At 39.8% G+C, this 16,127-nt stretch overlaps 1 protein-coding gene across 7 annotated transcripts in view; it reads left to right on the top strand.

Moving 5' to 3' along the window:
- Positions 1-16,127, top strand: part of PTER (phosphotriesterase related) — a 99,332-nt gene that overhangs the window by 6,251 nt on the left and 76,954 nt on the right. For 3 of the 7 annotated variants that reach the window (XM_081820672.1, XM_081820675.1, XM_081820671.1), the window contains exon 1: positions 14,153-14,782. The exons of 2 other annotated variants lie outside the window; for them this stretch is intronic. In XM_081820672.1, coding sequence (XP_081676798.1) covers positions 14,705-14,782 — 78 coding nt within the window. In that variant the 5' untranslated portion in view covers positions 14,153-14,704. Of the gene's footprint in view, positions 1-2,187; positions 2,485-4,281; positions 6,158-14,152; positions 14,783-16,127 lie in introns of those variants that run through there. 2 more of the 7 variants (XM_081820674.1, XM_081820673.1) reach the window with 2 other exon arrangements.

The following is a 16,127-nucleotide window of genomic DNA, read 5'->3' on the forward strand; positions in this document are numbered from 1 at the left end:
GTGGAGCTGGATGCGGGACTTGAACTCACGACCCTGAGATCATGACCTGAGCCAAAATCAAGAGTCAGATGCTTAACTGACTGAGCCACGCAGGTGCCCCCTGATTTTTGAAATATTTAAATTATTTTCATAAACTCAAGTTATCATGTTTATAGTGTCACATTTTCTACATGTCTTGTCTATTATATTCATTATATATCTGAAAAGTTCAATGTTATTAGTCTTCCTCTCTAAGGTTTGGAGGAAATATAAAGCCCAGCCCCCAGTTCAGGGGTATTTCACATGATACACCTGCTAAAACATCTTTGTGTGGTATCTGCTTAACTTTTCAGCAAGCCTCCTATATTTTACCCTGACAAATAACTGAAATAAATAACTCCGCGTTCATACACCTGATTGTCATCAAAATTTGTCACAAAGCATCAGATTGAATCATACATGCCTGGCCAGTCCTTTCAACAAAGTTTCTACTCTGTAGACCCAGATCCCCCCAGGTGTAATTAAAGGCCACCTCTGTAGCTTGGATTAGGCGACCTCCATTACTGATGGCATTAGTTTGCTAGGGTTGCCATAACAAAATATCACCAGCTGGGTGACTTAGACAACAGATATTTATTTTCTCACAATTCTGGAAGCTGAAAGACCAAGATCAAAGTGTTGGTAGATTTGGTCTCTTCTGAGGCCTCTCTTGGCTTGCCGGTAGCTGGCTCCTCCGTGTGTCCTCCCACGGTCTTCCCTTTGTCTATGTTTCCTAATCCCTGCTCATAACTACATAAAGTAGTTAATGTAATTACCTCTTGAAAGGCCCTATGTCCATATCCAGTTACATGCTGAGGTACTGGAGGTTAAGACTCCAACATATAGGGTGCGGGGGACACAATTCAGTCCATGCTACTGAACTGTAATAATAATGGTCTGTGGAAACTACCATTTTTGGAGTTATTTTCATTGATTATCAAATTTGAGCAACCAAGTGATGACTACAAGTCTTTGGAGGGTCTACTCAGCTTAGGAACTTCTTAACATTACTTGGAGGAGAGCTTTATGCTTGTGACTTAAAACAGTGAAGTAATTAGATAAAAATTGTAGCAACATGATTACATGAATCCTATGTACTTTATTAAGCGGTTAACCATAAAATATACATAATTAAATATACCTTGCCATCTGAACTACCACCATCCAAATATTTGTTATAACTCACCAATGTTTTTCCTCAGAATTTCCTCTTTGAACCAACAACTTGCTAATATCAGTCCACATATTGTGCCGTCAAAAAGGGCAACAGGACGTAGAGGACACTGTGGTCCTATAGCTCAGATCTCCCCCCTAAAGGGCAACATCTTGTGCTCACATTGTTAAATGTGTTGTGCCTTGTTGCCTTCATGTCATCAACTGAAAATGTCTAAGAGAGACGATGAGCATAAGAAGGTAGTAAAGCTCTTACATTTGAAAAAGTATTGGGAATGTGAAAGCATCTAGTACCTCAGTTTGACTATCACCTGTCTACATCTACCGTGGGTCCTAGAGTTGTTTCTGGAAAGCTTTACAGTGTGCCTTCAGAATAGAATAATTGTGGGGTTTTTTTTTAATTCTAAAAAATGTCTTTTGCAGTTAATTAATTGCCAGAAATCCTTAGAAGATTGTTATATGGGTCATAAGAGTATATTAGTAATATTTGGAATAACTGGTTGGTGGTTTTGAATGAGCTGTGAAACATTAATTTTCCCCTTAAAAACTTCTTTTGTTGGAATCTATTGTTGAAGTTGGGTGATAGATACCTAGAGATTCATTATACTATTCTTTCCACATATGCAAGCTTTTGAAAATGCCGACATTAAAAAGTTTAAATGAAATAACTAAAAAAAAAAAAAAATGAATGTAATACATAACCTCCTGCAATGCAAAATTTGGTACCAATCATGTTTTCAGGGAGAAATTACATTTGAATAATGAGGTATGCGTGCATATGTAAGACAATACATGTGTAAGTAGAGTGTGGTTTTTACTACCAGTCACTCCATAGAAAAGTATTGTTGATACCCTTATCCAGAAAGGCTACAAGAGAGTCTTTGCTAATTTTGACCTAGATTATTTGACACGTTTTTATTTATCACTCCCTGGCGTATGGCATATCTATCACTTCATGAGTCTGCCTTTCTACCAGTCATAGAGCTGCTCAGGCTGCATTTTCTCCAAGTTGAGTCTTTAACTTCAGACACTTTCCATTTACAGTTGCACAAGTCCATTTCACACGCGAATTCAAGAAGAGGGTGCTGGCTTCCAATGCACCATGCCTGGCGAATGCCTTCTGCCTAGTACTTTCTATAAAAAATGTCCTCTGCTACTGCAGGAAGGGTCTTTCCAGGTTGCCACTAGGCAAGAAAACATCTTTGCTGAGTTCACTCCGAGGACTGTTACTCCAAAGCCCTGTCTCCATCCTGTCACTGCCATTGCCCATCCAAGTTCCCGAAGCTTCCACAGGTAGGATTAGGGACTGACCTGGGCCATTCTCTCTCGAGTCTTACTCACATTTCTGCATAAGTCAAAGACCTGACATTGATTCCCTTTGGCTTCTGGGTTTCTTTGAACTTGCCGCACCCCCCACCATGTTCTCATTCAGAGAGGTGCATCTTCAAGGTGTTCCTCTTTGTCCTGTATAAATACTTTGGAGCAGCTTAGGGTATAAGAAGTAAAGAATCTGCTGTTTTTAGCACTGACATTACTGAGCCTTTGACCTTACAGCCATATTTGATCTGGTGGGTGTTCCGGGGGGTGGGGGGGCGGAGTTTCCTGCAACCTGCACTGCCCCTTTTTCCCTTTTTGACATAATTCATTCCTCCCACACATTCTTTTTTCACTTTTTGTTTATCAGTGTATTTCAGTAGAAAGACCAAAATATTTCAAGCTAAGAGATCCAGGTTTAAAATGATCTTTGTGAAGATTCTATATAGTTTATTTGTTGTCTATTGAATTTCATTTAATTGTTAAATTTAAAATGTATAAAAGAACATATACAGTTTCCAGCATTAGGGACACTTCCTGGACCTTTGCTACTACTTATCCTTGCTACGGTGACGTCAAAAGGATTAATTTCTAAATTCCTTTGCTTTTTGATAGACTAAATCAGAGTTGTAAAAGGTTTTTTTATATGGAATTTGCACAATGCATTATGTAGGGATGATGTAGTTTTTTGTGAACCTGTTTTCACTTATTTACTTTTCCCTTTGTGTTAGGAATACCTCGGTAAAATAAGTTTTCATTAATTATTCTTATATAATGTAATGATTTTTATAGCATTAGCAGAAAGGAAAGTTTCTTTATCTATATGTCGTTTCTATACAAAGAATGATGTAGTCAACTTCAGAGTTTTATTCTATTAAAATTGGAGAACTTCCTCAGTAGCTGTACCACGTCTGACCATAATGTCTCCATCTATATTCTTGACACCACATTATCATATTTTTTTAAAGATTTTATTTATTTAATTGAGAGGGAGTGTGGCAGAGGGAGAGGGAGAAGCAGACTCCCCACTGAGCAGGGAGCCCGATGTGGGGCTCGATCCCAGGACCCTAAGATCATGACCTGAGCCAAAGGCAGACGCTTAACGACTGAGCCTCCCAGGTGCCCTGACACCATACATCATATTCATATCTTTAAATCAACATCATTTAAAATGATGTCAACAATTATAGGACCAACAAAAAGGTCTGAGAGTTAAAATTGGATGACAGCTTTCTCTGCCTAATTAGAAGTCATGATTATATTTCTGATGAGTTAGGAGAATGTTACCCCCAGAACAGGAGTTAGCTCTTTAATAGACCAGAGAAAATAAATGTGTTACAAGATATTGTAGAGATGTTAAATGCCTTTTAATTTTCACAAATTCAGCATAATATTTATCAGAATGAAAGAATTCATCACTCATTAATATTTATCAAATTGGTCAAATTTGATTCATTCTCCTATCATTTTTAAAGCATGTTTCCAGGGCGCCTGGGTGGCTCAGTCGGTCCTGGGATCGAGCCCCTCTTTGGGCTTCCTGCTCAGTGGGGAGTCTGCTTCTTCCTCTCCCACTGCCCCTCCACACCACTCGTGCTCTCTCTCTCTCTCAAGTAAATAAATAAAATCTTTAAAAAAATAAAATAAAGCATGTTTGCTATGCCCAGGTACTACCTTTTCCAATTACTTAATGTTTTTCTTTAAACTAACCCACTTTTTTACTTCAGCTTCATCCTAAACAATAATATCCATAAAATCAGAGGCTTGCAACATTTATTACTTTTATTCTAAAACACATTAAAATAAACAAATATGTGTTTAAGACATCTTAAATGCCCATATATCACCTAAAATTGGTCTGAATCACCAGTGGGATATATATCACACCTTCTCAAAACACTGACAAAAAAACAAGCATATGACTGACTTTTTTTTTTACTTACCTCACTGTCCACTAAGACATAAAATGATTCTTGGCTGTAAAGTTGGCACAAAACAATTTTCAGAATAGTCTCTGTACTTGCACGCTGATAATTAGACAGTGAACACTGGATATGTATGTGTATAAATATATATATACATATATGCACATAATGGATCATTTTAGCTGTTCTTTGGGAAATAGCTGGGAGTTTTCATTTGCTTAGACACTCAGCATCATTTATTTGAGGGCTAATAGAGCCGGGATTATTTTATACTAGCCTCTATTTTAGTCATAAGCAGTATAGAGAGCAATAATAAAGAAAGTCATAATATGGGTTATGAGGTATTTTTATTTCATTCATCTGTTAGTAATAATCTGAAGTTTATAGTAAAGTAAATACTGTCATATAGTTTGTTCGAGAATGGTTCAGAAAAAGAATTAGAACAGTATCAATAGGTTTCTCGTTTCTTGTATAGAAACGTTCTGCCTGATTTTCTCCTACCTTAATATCCCCATTTATCTAATGTCTAAACAAGTTGTACTCATGGGGAGCCACTGCAAAGGTCGGTTAGAGGTCATTTACTGCCTTCTTGCCTAGAATCATGGAATTTGTATCTGGAAAGAACTTTGGCGATCACCTTGTTTAACTCCTTTGTTTTATCTGGGAGAAAACTGAGGCTCACGTGCTAAGTTGGCCTAAAGACCCACTTTGGTCATATCAACTTTTTGAAACCTTTATGCTATTGGTGAGGTTGTAGCATTTCTCCCTATCAGGGAAATAGTGACGTGTTCATAAGAGCATTCGGTTGTCCCATCTGTGTGCATTCTTCCATTTTTGAAATATAGCCGTTCAGCATTAATGTTTGGTGGCACTCCAGATATTAAATAGCTACAGACTATTGTTTGTATCAAATAAAAGATTAACCCTATTGAACATTATCAGGACTGTTTTCTGTTGCCTTTAATACATTTGAATGAGAGAGGAAAACAAGGACATTTTTCTAAGCGGTCTCAAGATATATTTTGCAAAATAAATAAAATTTTTATTCTTAGGGGGAGGACATTTGGATTTAAACATCCCATCCTTGATTCTTGACTTTTCCTCTTTATGTCTAATGACAAAGCAAATAATAATAAACACTGGCAATCAAAGGCAATAAAAGTAAATTTTGATATCACTTCATAATGGCAGATGTCACTGTGAAGAATGAGTCAGAAGAGTTTAATTACATAGGACGCCTGAACAAGAACTCAAGGAAGAATAGGGTAGCAGGTGCCATAGACTTTACCTAAGAAATTAAAAATAACTTTTAAAGGAAGGACAGCTAATTTTGTTTATGTAATAAGTTTATATTGCTCCAGAGCTTGTTGGTAAAAGTCGTTTTGAGCACTTAGAGAGCAATCTTTACCCTCATTATGTTGCAATTAAAAAAACAGTATTACTTCTTTTCGGAAACGGAGCCACTGAGTAGTTCTGAGATCTCCCAGGCCCACACGATTTAAGAAAGGGGCAATGAGCAACCATTACTCCTCAGAATGCTCAGGATCTACCAGAACCAGAAGGCAAGCAAGTCTTGAATAATACAAGAGACATTGCCAAGTGTGAATTCCTCCGCTGTTAGTGCTATCGGAGCGGACGTAGCCCCCATCAGACCCATGGCAGCTCTGAAGCCTGCGCGCTCCTTCCAGTCGTGTGAATTTCCTCAGCCATCCGTCCTGAGCGCTTAGTAGGTGCGTGCCATGGGCCCGGCAGGGTGCTGAATGCGGGCTGGGACATCCTTCTCGCTTTAGACGCTGAGCAGAGGATTCCTTGAGAGCTAGGATCCTCCGTTTGCACTTCTCCCGTGCTGTCCCCAGACAGTACCAGAGGATTAGAGGCCGCTCACAGGAACACAATACCCTGTCCGTCTCTGCAGCGTGTGCCATTTGTCAGTGACGACACAACGGAGTCGTTTTACACGGTGGCTTCAACCCAGGGAGAGTATTAGGGGCTGGGTGGTGCTTTTCTGAGCAGGCGTTTCCTTTTGCTGGCCCTCGATCTGATGCTTCGGTAGATGGTCTGTGCTTACTCTCTGAGCCATAAACAACAAGGTCCGGCTTCCACTCTCCCCCTCAAAGCGGGAGACGTGCGTGCCGACCAGGCGCTTCCTGTCCGTCACCCGTGCTTTCTGCTTGCTCCGTGGGCTGGGGCTGGGGCTGCGTCCGTGTCCACGACTGGTGCCTAAGGTGGCCCTCCTGCTCAGGCTCAGTGAAGACGAAGACGCCTGCCAGACTCTTGTGAACCCTGATAACGTGCGCTCCATTTCTGCCACACAGTTGCAGGAACACCTTGTGTGGTTTGCTCTCACATCTGCTTCATGCCAGTTACTTCCAAGTACTTTGCTAATCCCAACGGTATTAACTGCACTGACCTATATGCTGTATATAACTTGTTGCAAACCTGATTAAATTGTGAACTCTTTGAGGACCGGGACTACGGCTGTTTCTTTCTCTAGCACAGACTAACTGATGGCTGTTAGTTTGAATCCTAAGCAAACAAACAAGGAGAAAAACAGACCAAAACAAAAAAAATGTCCGTGGTGTGGAAGGGCGTCTCTTCAATGAAGGGTTGTGTCACAAACCTTAGTGCAAAATTCAGTGACCTTTGGAAAAGTGAAATGCTTTATTGCTGAGCATCATCTTATTTTTTTTTTTTTTTAGGCTTTCATACCACAATTAATCTTACATGGTAATGCAGTGACAATGAGATGATTTCTCTGGAGAATCTATGCTAATACTATTAAAATGCTCTTACAACGTCAAAATGATTGCAGTGGAAGCATGTGGGGATTGTGCTTATGTGATTATGATATTATAGTGATGGGCGATTACCATAGGAAACTACTAATTCAACCCTGTAGGGACTTGCATTATGAAGCCATTATAACATGAGATTATAATGACACAATAACTTGCATGCACACTCGTGATGCGAAAACTAAAAGCTAATTTGAATGCGAGTAGTATTTCCATTAAATTGTAATTAAACACCGAAAGCAATGCTTGTTTAAATCTAAGACGGAGACCTACCATCCAGAAATGGAAATCGTGGCTAAAGGATGCATGCCAGGTAAGAGCTGAGGATGGCGAGAAACCATTCCCAACTCTGCCCTTCAGTCCTTCCTGGGTGTGGGAAGCTCACAGCAAAGTGGCCTCCCCAGACTTTCTCCATGTGTGCTGGCTCTCATTACCCAAAACCACTATCAGGACACGAGGACCGCGGATCCCACCAGTTTTCTAGCAAGACCACCACTTCACATTGCAAGCCTTCCTGTTTCATTCTTGAAGTGGGCATGATAGTCCCTGACTGCCTCCACACAAGAGACTCCAGCACTTTTTTTTCCCATTAAAAGTAACCTCTTAAAAAAATACAACAAAATTAATTCATGTTCTAAAACAGAACATGAAGGAGAAAAGAAAAAAAAATGTTTTAAAATTCCATCCCCTAGAAATGACATGTATTAGTATCTTTGGGTATTTTCTTTCCAATTATTCTCTATGCAAAGTAGATACATTTTCTTCTACAAAAATTTGTGTTATACAATGCTTTTCAAAGCCTACTTATTCATTCTTTCTATCCCTCCCAGTTGCAAGATCTATTTTTTATCCAAGAGAATCTGGTTGATAAATTTTTGTTTGTCTTTTAAAGGTCAGCTCAGGCTGGATGATTTTACGTGTCACCCAGGAAAGGATATTTTACTGTTAGGGAATAGTATTTGGTAGGGTTTATACTCTGCATGTATCAGTTACAGGATGATTCTATAGTAAAACTTTCTGATTCTGTTAGCATCGTATAGGTAGTTCGTTAACACTTCTCTCTGTTAGGAAAGTGGTGCATTTCAGAAGTCAAAGATTTCTCGTTTATTCTCAACTAATAATTACTATCTGGCTTAGGTCAACATAGAGATTACGAAAAACTAGGAGCTACTGAACTTGTTAGATATACCCTTGCATTAGCTTGTTCAGATGTTATAAGGACACACAACAGCTAATATATCCCCCTCCTAGTTACGACTAAAAGTGGTTATTACTCCTTGGTTTAAATATAGTGAAGATGAGTTTTCGCTATTAAGTATTTCGTTTGCACTTAGATATGCTGTATGCTTTAGAGTTATTTTTATTACTACTTATTGCAACAACCAATTTAAGCAGGGAAGTCTAAATTACTGGAGGCCTTATTTTTATAATTAGGAAGAGGAAGGCTGCTGTGCAATTAAATGGCTTGCTTGATGTCATCCAATCAGCAGTGGAGGTGGGATAGGATTTTCTGGTCCTAGATAATTGTAGCTTCTGCCTTAGGCCAATGAGTGATGTTACCTCTGAATAGTACTTCCACACTAAGGGACACAGGATAATGTAATGTGATGTTTATAGTAAATATCTGCATGGTTAAAGAAAAGAAATATTTGCCTGACAAGTTGGGAGACTGGTTCTAGTCTGGGCTGTCTGCCTTCAAAAGATCAAGCATTAGTGTTTGCACCTAAAAATGAAGTCATCAAATTTGATGATCTCCATGGTCTCCTCCTGCTCAAAAATTCTGAGATCAAATAGCATTTAACATTAACTGAAATTTATATATGTTAATTAAAAATATTTGTTATAATATTTAATAAATTATTGATTTTACTTTAAAGCTACTATCTAAATTCAAAACTGTACCTTATTTAGGGGCACCTCGGTGGCTCAGTCTGTTAAGTGTCTGACTGTTGATCTCGGCTCAGGTCTCAATCTAAGGGTCGTGAGTTCAAGCCTGGTGTTGGGCTCCTCAGTGGGCATGGAGCCTACTAAAAAACGAAACAAAAGAAAAGAAAAACAAAAAAACCTGTACCTTATTTAGACGCATTTCATAATTTGATGTGTTTTAGCAGATTTGTAATTTGACTTAAAAATGTCTTTTTTTATTTAGAGAACTTATTGAAATTATTAAAGCTACAAATATAAATCTATCAAAAGGAGATTAAGATTATAGCCCTTTGGTACACTGGCAATATTGTTAAAATAGGTCAGAACTGCAGTAAAAGGAAACTTTTGCTTGCATAATTGTAAGTAAATACATAGATAAATACTTGTGTTGGATAATATTTAAAGGACATCCTTTCTGTGAATTCTTAGGAAACGGGTGACAGTAATGATTGAGATGCCAAATTAAAATATAGTATTGGGGTGCCTGGGTGGGTCACTTGGTTAAGCGCAGGACTCCTGATTTTGGCTCAGGTCATGATCTCAAGGTCATGAGATCGAGCACCTCATTGGGCTCCCCACTGGGTGTGGAGCCTGCTTAAGATTCTCTCTCTCCCTCTGTCCCCCAACCCCACTCATGCGCACGCATGTACTCTCTCTCTAAAATAAAGATAAAAATAAAATAAAAAATAAAATAAACTTCAAAAATATATCACTAGACAAACCTTTCTAAATCTTTTAGGGCACCTTATTTTTACGGGGAAAATACATAAGCAATTACATTCCCTTTATATTTAAATACAGATATGTGACTAGGGATTGGTTAATTAAAAATGTGTTGTTTGGCTATAGAGAATTTTCCTAAATTGGTGAGTCTTTTAATCTAGAGAATTCCACTAGGGCATTTTTTTCCCTCTGCCATTTCAAAGATTGGGAAGGAGAGATTATTGCTCTATGACCCATGAAGTTATTAGATTTGCCCTTGATCCCATTGTAGTAAATCTGCTTTCCGGAGTAGAAATGAGCCATTTATTATTCTATTTTTAGTACATCGAATACTAGTCTTCCCAAAAAAGAGGTTTCTGTGTCAGGTGCCACAATTTTTTAGGACTAGGCAAAATTTGTCATCTTGCCTTCTTCCCTAGTTCCATTTAAAAAGGCTGTCTTTTAGAGATATTTTCCCCCGACTTAAGAGTCCACAAGTTCTCATCAAAATTTTTGATTTTGCCTTTTCATTTTTATGAGAAACCAAACAATTTTAAGCATAGTCTGGATCAATACAACCATCTCACAACCAAATATTGCCATAGGATTTCATTATTCATATTTTCATTTGTTTTTAAGACCCCAGTGATATGAAATTATTGCCTAAAACAACAGCATTTACCTTTTTCATGAATTTTTTTTTTCAAACTGGGATTTCTGTTTTGGAGCCATGACTGCATTTTCTGGGATGCCAGGAAGTGGTTAGATTGAGACAGTGGCATCATGTTCTGGTAAAGTGGCATGAGCCCTTTCATTTCCTTTATTAGAAGTGGAGTTGGTTTATAAACAAGATCCTATGTGATAACTACATGCACGTTTGTTTTTCACCCTCTTGAGTTTTGAATCTATACCACTATCCTAAGGGTAGAACCAAGAGTCAGCACTTGCTCTGTTTTCTACTCTTTTCAGTTTTTTCTAGCCCTGCAATTTGTACTGTGTCTTCAACCCAACCAGCTCTACTCCCAGTATTACCTCCTAAAGACCAGTGCCCACTCTTCTTTCTGTTGTTGCCTGGGGAAGCTTGGGGATATAGAGAAGGGAGCTATGGAAAGAACTTAGCTGAACTACTGGTCAACCAGTCCATTAAAGCTAAGAGATTATATGTCATGATAAATTGGGATCCTTGTCTTGTGCTGTTTTGAAAGAAAGTAAGGGGCAATGTATATTCTCTTTGGTGCACATTTTAGGTATTGATTAATAAATGTTGGTTGGCTCTCAAAGGAGAAACCTCAGAGGTCATGGTTCTTGTACTATTTTTAAAGGTCTCCCAGCAAATGCTTACAGAGCCTACAGCAGTGTATTTTGCCTTTAGTGAAAATGGAGGAGAGCTCATCTTCCTTCTCTGAATAATAATTCCATTTCCTCATTGGTGAGATGGGAACAATAATAATAAAAGTGGGTTTCATCTAAAAGTAGGTCCTCTGGTCCAGTCTTCTAGTTGGATACTTTTCGATGACTCACCTTCTGCGGATCCCTTGCCAACTTCGCAAGGACATTAGGAGATTTAATTAAAGTATGTACAGTGCCTGTAGCTCTTCAGAGAAACACACCACATTATTATTGTAGATAATACTTTTGATATTCCATAATCTCTTGAAGGTAATGAAACCAGCAATATAGAAAGCTAGGGCTTCAATACAGTCAGAGTTTTATGAAGACCTTCCTACGATGTTATATTAATCGTGGTCATCATGTGGCTTTGAGTGTGCAGAGTTCAATTACTGTGAACTATCTAATTGCAAATATTTTGATTTAATGTTTTCCCACCAATAAAACATTTTGAGAGGTCGAAAATTACTCAAGTCATGCTGTTTATAGTCCACTTTTAAGACTTTACTTTTTTTTCAACATTTTGTTTTATAGTATGATTATGAAGAGTACTTTACACTGCTACCATGGTAATACTTTTGTAAGTTGTGGGGGGGGGGGCGGGGAGGGAGGGTGGAGTGTTCTTCCAAGCTTCCTTTGCCCTGAAATGTAGTTCTCTGGCTCTTAAAATCCCCAAGGAACAATGAAAATTGCTTTAGTTTCCTAACTCCTCCCCTGGCCTCCTGTCTCCAGCATTCAGCCTATCCTCACACTGCCCATTTAATTACCATCCTAACACAGGTCTCTTCCTCTGGGCCCAGTGCATGCATCATGCTTTCACTGTGGACCTGCCATGCATCCTGTGTATGAGCCTCTACAGACTGCTTACAAATCCCAAAACAGGCCCTTCGTTGCTCATGCCACCGGGATGCTTCCTTGTAAAAATCTTTCTGCAGCCTTGCCTAAATGCTACCTCCTCCAGAAAGCCCTCCCAGCTCCTCCAGTACCAGTGAATGTCATCCAGATGCATCTTCCCAGAACATTTGCTTTGTACCTCTTTTCCAACATTACTGCATTCACTTTAATATCATAGGTGTCCCACCAATATATAAAAAATATCAACCCCCCCGTTGAATGCTTACCATGTGCCAGGCACCATGTTGGGGGCTCTTCAGCTTCCTGTGAAAAGATTATTCCTTTTTCATCTTTGTTTCTCATAGTATCCTCCTTTGGACTTACTAGATCCTTAGCAAATATTTGCCACATTGAAATGAAATGTCCTCAGGTGAAATTTCCGGGTGCCTGGAAAGTAAATATCTTTGTGTTACCTTCCTAGGCTCTGAGAATTTAAAGTCCAAGCTCTCCCCTCAAACCTATAAAAGTGGCTCTTCTTAGTATTTCAAGGAGAATAACAATGGCTGGTCACAAGCCTGTAAAGAGGCCACGATGCTCATGAAGATATTAGAGTGCTTTTGGCTGAACTTGCATTTCATCAGTGTGGAATTGAAGGTGGACAGAACAAAAACTGTTCATCGGCTGAACAGACACTTAACTGAGCCTTTACTTCTTGCCAGTTGCTCATGTCGCTCAGTTGGTACCGACTTGTCCATGTGTGGGCGTGGAACTGGAGAAGTTATCAAAATAGAAGCTCATCATACCTATGCCTCTCCTTTTCATCAAGCATGTCATGGCCTTTCTCATACAGCGGGTCATGTTCTGGAAGTCACTAGACCAAGACAAGGTGGGCCAGAATCAGGCTCGCTCTCCTTGCAGTGGCTCTCAGCCCCTGTCCTGCATATCCTTTTTTTACACCAACCAGGCGAGGCCTGACAACGTGAAAGCACATACACAGCACTGATTCTTCGTAACTCTGAATTAGCCAAGCAGCGTGGCGGAAGGCAGGTCTAAATGGGTCTACTGTGTGGTCCTCAAAATAAAGGACCCGAGGTGATTTTGTGGGAAACACCTTGTAGATATATATTGACTCATGCAACTGAAAAGCTCTCTGTAATTCAAGGAAAAGTGTTTTAAAATTAAACTGCCTTAAAAAGAAATTAGTGTGGAGAGTCGATATATTCGAAAAATTAGCCTTACGAGTCATCATCCAGTTTTACTCCTTGTAAAGAGCTACTGCCATGAATCACCTGCGCTAATTTTACCAAGTGCTTTTAGTTTTCTGATTTATAATTGGCTTCTACCAGTTGAAATAGGAAATGTCCTTTAAGATAAAATTGCTTGCTGTTGTATTTATGTGCTCAAGAATCTTGCCCTGGGGTGCCTGGCTGGCTCAGTCGGTGGAGCGTGCAACTCTTGATCTCTGGGTTGTAAATTCGAGCCTTACACTGGATGTAGAGATTACTTCAAAAAAAAAAAAAAGAATCTTGCCCTTATTAGTATGGAAAGTTAAACAAACAAAGAAACAAACAAACTTATGTATTCCTATGTAGTACTGTGCTGGGTACAGAAGAATATGTGAAAATGGCATGTTCCCTATCTTCTGAGAGCTTGGCGTGCAAAAATAAAGGGAAAGCTGTAAAAAACAAACATGGCTTCAAAATCCCAAGCCCAAAAACCTTCGGGAAACCATTTTCCATGCTTTTTAATAATACTTCTTAGCTGTTTTGATTTAGGGAAATAATGTGATGGGCCCTAAAAGCGGTGAGCTATGATCTCAGAATTATCTGTAGTCAGAAATTGATTAAATAAATATCCCAGGACAGAGGCGCCTGGATGGCTCAGTCGTTAAGCGTCTGCCTTCGGCTCAGGTCATGATCCCAAGGTCCTGGGATCCAGTCCTGCATGGGGCTCCCTGCTCAGCGGGAAGCCTGCTTCTCCCTCTCTCACTCCCCCTGCTTGTGTTCCTGCTCTCTCTCGCTCTCTCTCTGTCAAATAAATAAATAAAATATTTTTTAAAAAAAATAATAAAATAAATAAATAAATATCCCAGGACAATTTGTTTAGCCCTTTGCCAACAACTGTTAACCTGTTCCTCCTTTCTGGTCCTTATTCTACTTCGATTTATAATTTCCTTGCTCCGGCTTTAATATTTTTTTTCTTCACTCTGTGTGTCTTTTGTGCGAGTTCCCTCAAATGCTTTGCTGAAGAAGGCAAGCATATGAATGTTAATTAAGTACTAACCATGGGCCAGGCACGGTGGATGGCTGAGGACTGGCAGAGGAGTCATGGACTCTGCCCTCAAGGAGGTCAGAGTTGAGGGAGGAACATGAACCATTAATATAGGAAGTGAGTTTCAAAGTAAAAGTCTGAGGGCTAGAAGAGAACCTAGAATCGGCATGTGACCCAGACTGCTTGGGCAACAAGGAAGAACATCAGGAAAAGTTTCTCATGATGCCAAAAGCGCCCCCCGCCCCCGCCCCGCCATTGCCTAGCAGAAGTTAGCCAGGACAGGAAAAGGGTTTAGTGGGTTGGGTTTATAAGCTCAGGAAAAAGAGGCGGAGGCACATTGAAAGACCTCGAGAAGTGAACATGCTGAGCCCAGAGAAGGGCAGGCGGCTGAACACGGCCAGAGCAGAGTGGCTTCAGAGGGATCTTCCAGGCTCCAGGGTCAAATTTGTTTCTAAAGATTGGAAGGATGACTCTGGGGGAGACTTATTTGAATCTGTGTTTTAGAAAGAACACTCTGGGGGCGCCTGGGTGGCTCAGTTGGTTAGGCATCTGCCTTTGGCTCTGGTCATGATCCCAGGGTCCTGGGATCGAGCCCCACTTCGGGCTCCCTGCTCAGCGGGGAGCCTGCCCCTCCCTCTGCCCCTGCTCCTCCCCCTGCTCGTGTGCTCGCTCACTCTCTCTCTCTTCCTCTATGCTCTCTCTCAAATAAATAAAAATCTTAAAAAAAGAAAAAGACAAAAAGACATAAAGAAAGAGGCTTAATGAAGGCAGAGCTGACTGGCATGAAGACCAGGTTAGAATTTCTTACTGTGATCCCCCTGAGAGAGGTTGGTGGTGGTTGCACTCAGGTGTGGCTTTGAGGATAAAGAGGACAGGAGGCAGGAAGGAGCTGGTAAAGTGGTGGTGTTTATGGCATTTAGAAACCAAGTCCTGTGGGTGAGGTGGGAATCTGGGATGACCCTTAGGTTTTTGTTGTTGTTTTGGTTTTTTTTACCTAGATAGTTGGATAGATGTAGTGTTGGAGAGAATGTAGACAAGCAGACCTCTAAATTCTGCCTAGGACTACGTATGCTTGGCATGTAGTAATCATCCATTTAGGGTTGCTATCATTGTAATCATAGGCTAAACTCATCTGATTAATTTTAACAGAACTCTCTAGGAAATGCTGTTCAATTATCATGATCGATATTTGGCATTCTCTAAGCAGACTGGTTCAAATCACAACTTTTCAGCTCTGACTTTAAGTGTCTTCACTTTTCTTGGCCTCACCTTCCTCCTATATATCAACCCGGCAGCGTTTTAGTGAGAACCTGAGATAAGAGATTTTAAGTGCTTTGCGCGGCGCCTGATGCATAGTCAGCTTAGTGAAGGCATCACTGTTGATTGGCAGCCTCCAAGTGAGGGTGGGGTTCTCTCTTATTGAGAGCACAGGGTCTTACACTTAATGGATGGCCAATAAATATTTATTGAATCTATAATAATGCTATTTCATCTTTTCTGATTGTCTTTCTCCTAACCTGCCAGAGGTTGTTAACCTTCTTTTAAAAAGGTTCTTTTTATGGTTTTGTCCTTGCATGGTTTATCTTTACTTAAACCTTATTTCATTTGATCCCCCTTTTTCACTTATAAACGATGACCCACATTTCATAATTTCTGACATTTTCCTACAAAATGTCTCCTTGGCAATCCTCCATCTGCACGCCTAACCTCACACAAGAATGTATTCGATAGTGGGATTTGGGTCCTTGTGTGACTGGACTTCGATAAGAATTACTAGGAGTGC

This window comes from Leptonychotes weddellii, chromosome 5 (assembly GCF_054177405.1).
Source record: "Leptonychotes weddellii isolate Sample4059 chromosome 5, ASM5417740v2, whole genome shotgun sequence".
NCBI lineage: Eukaryota > Metazoa > Chordata > Mammalia > Carnivora > Phocidae > Leptonychotes > Leptonychotes weddellii.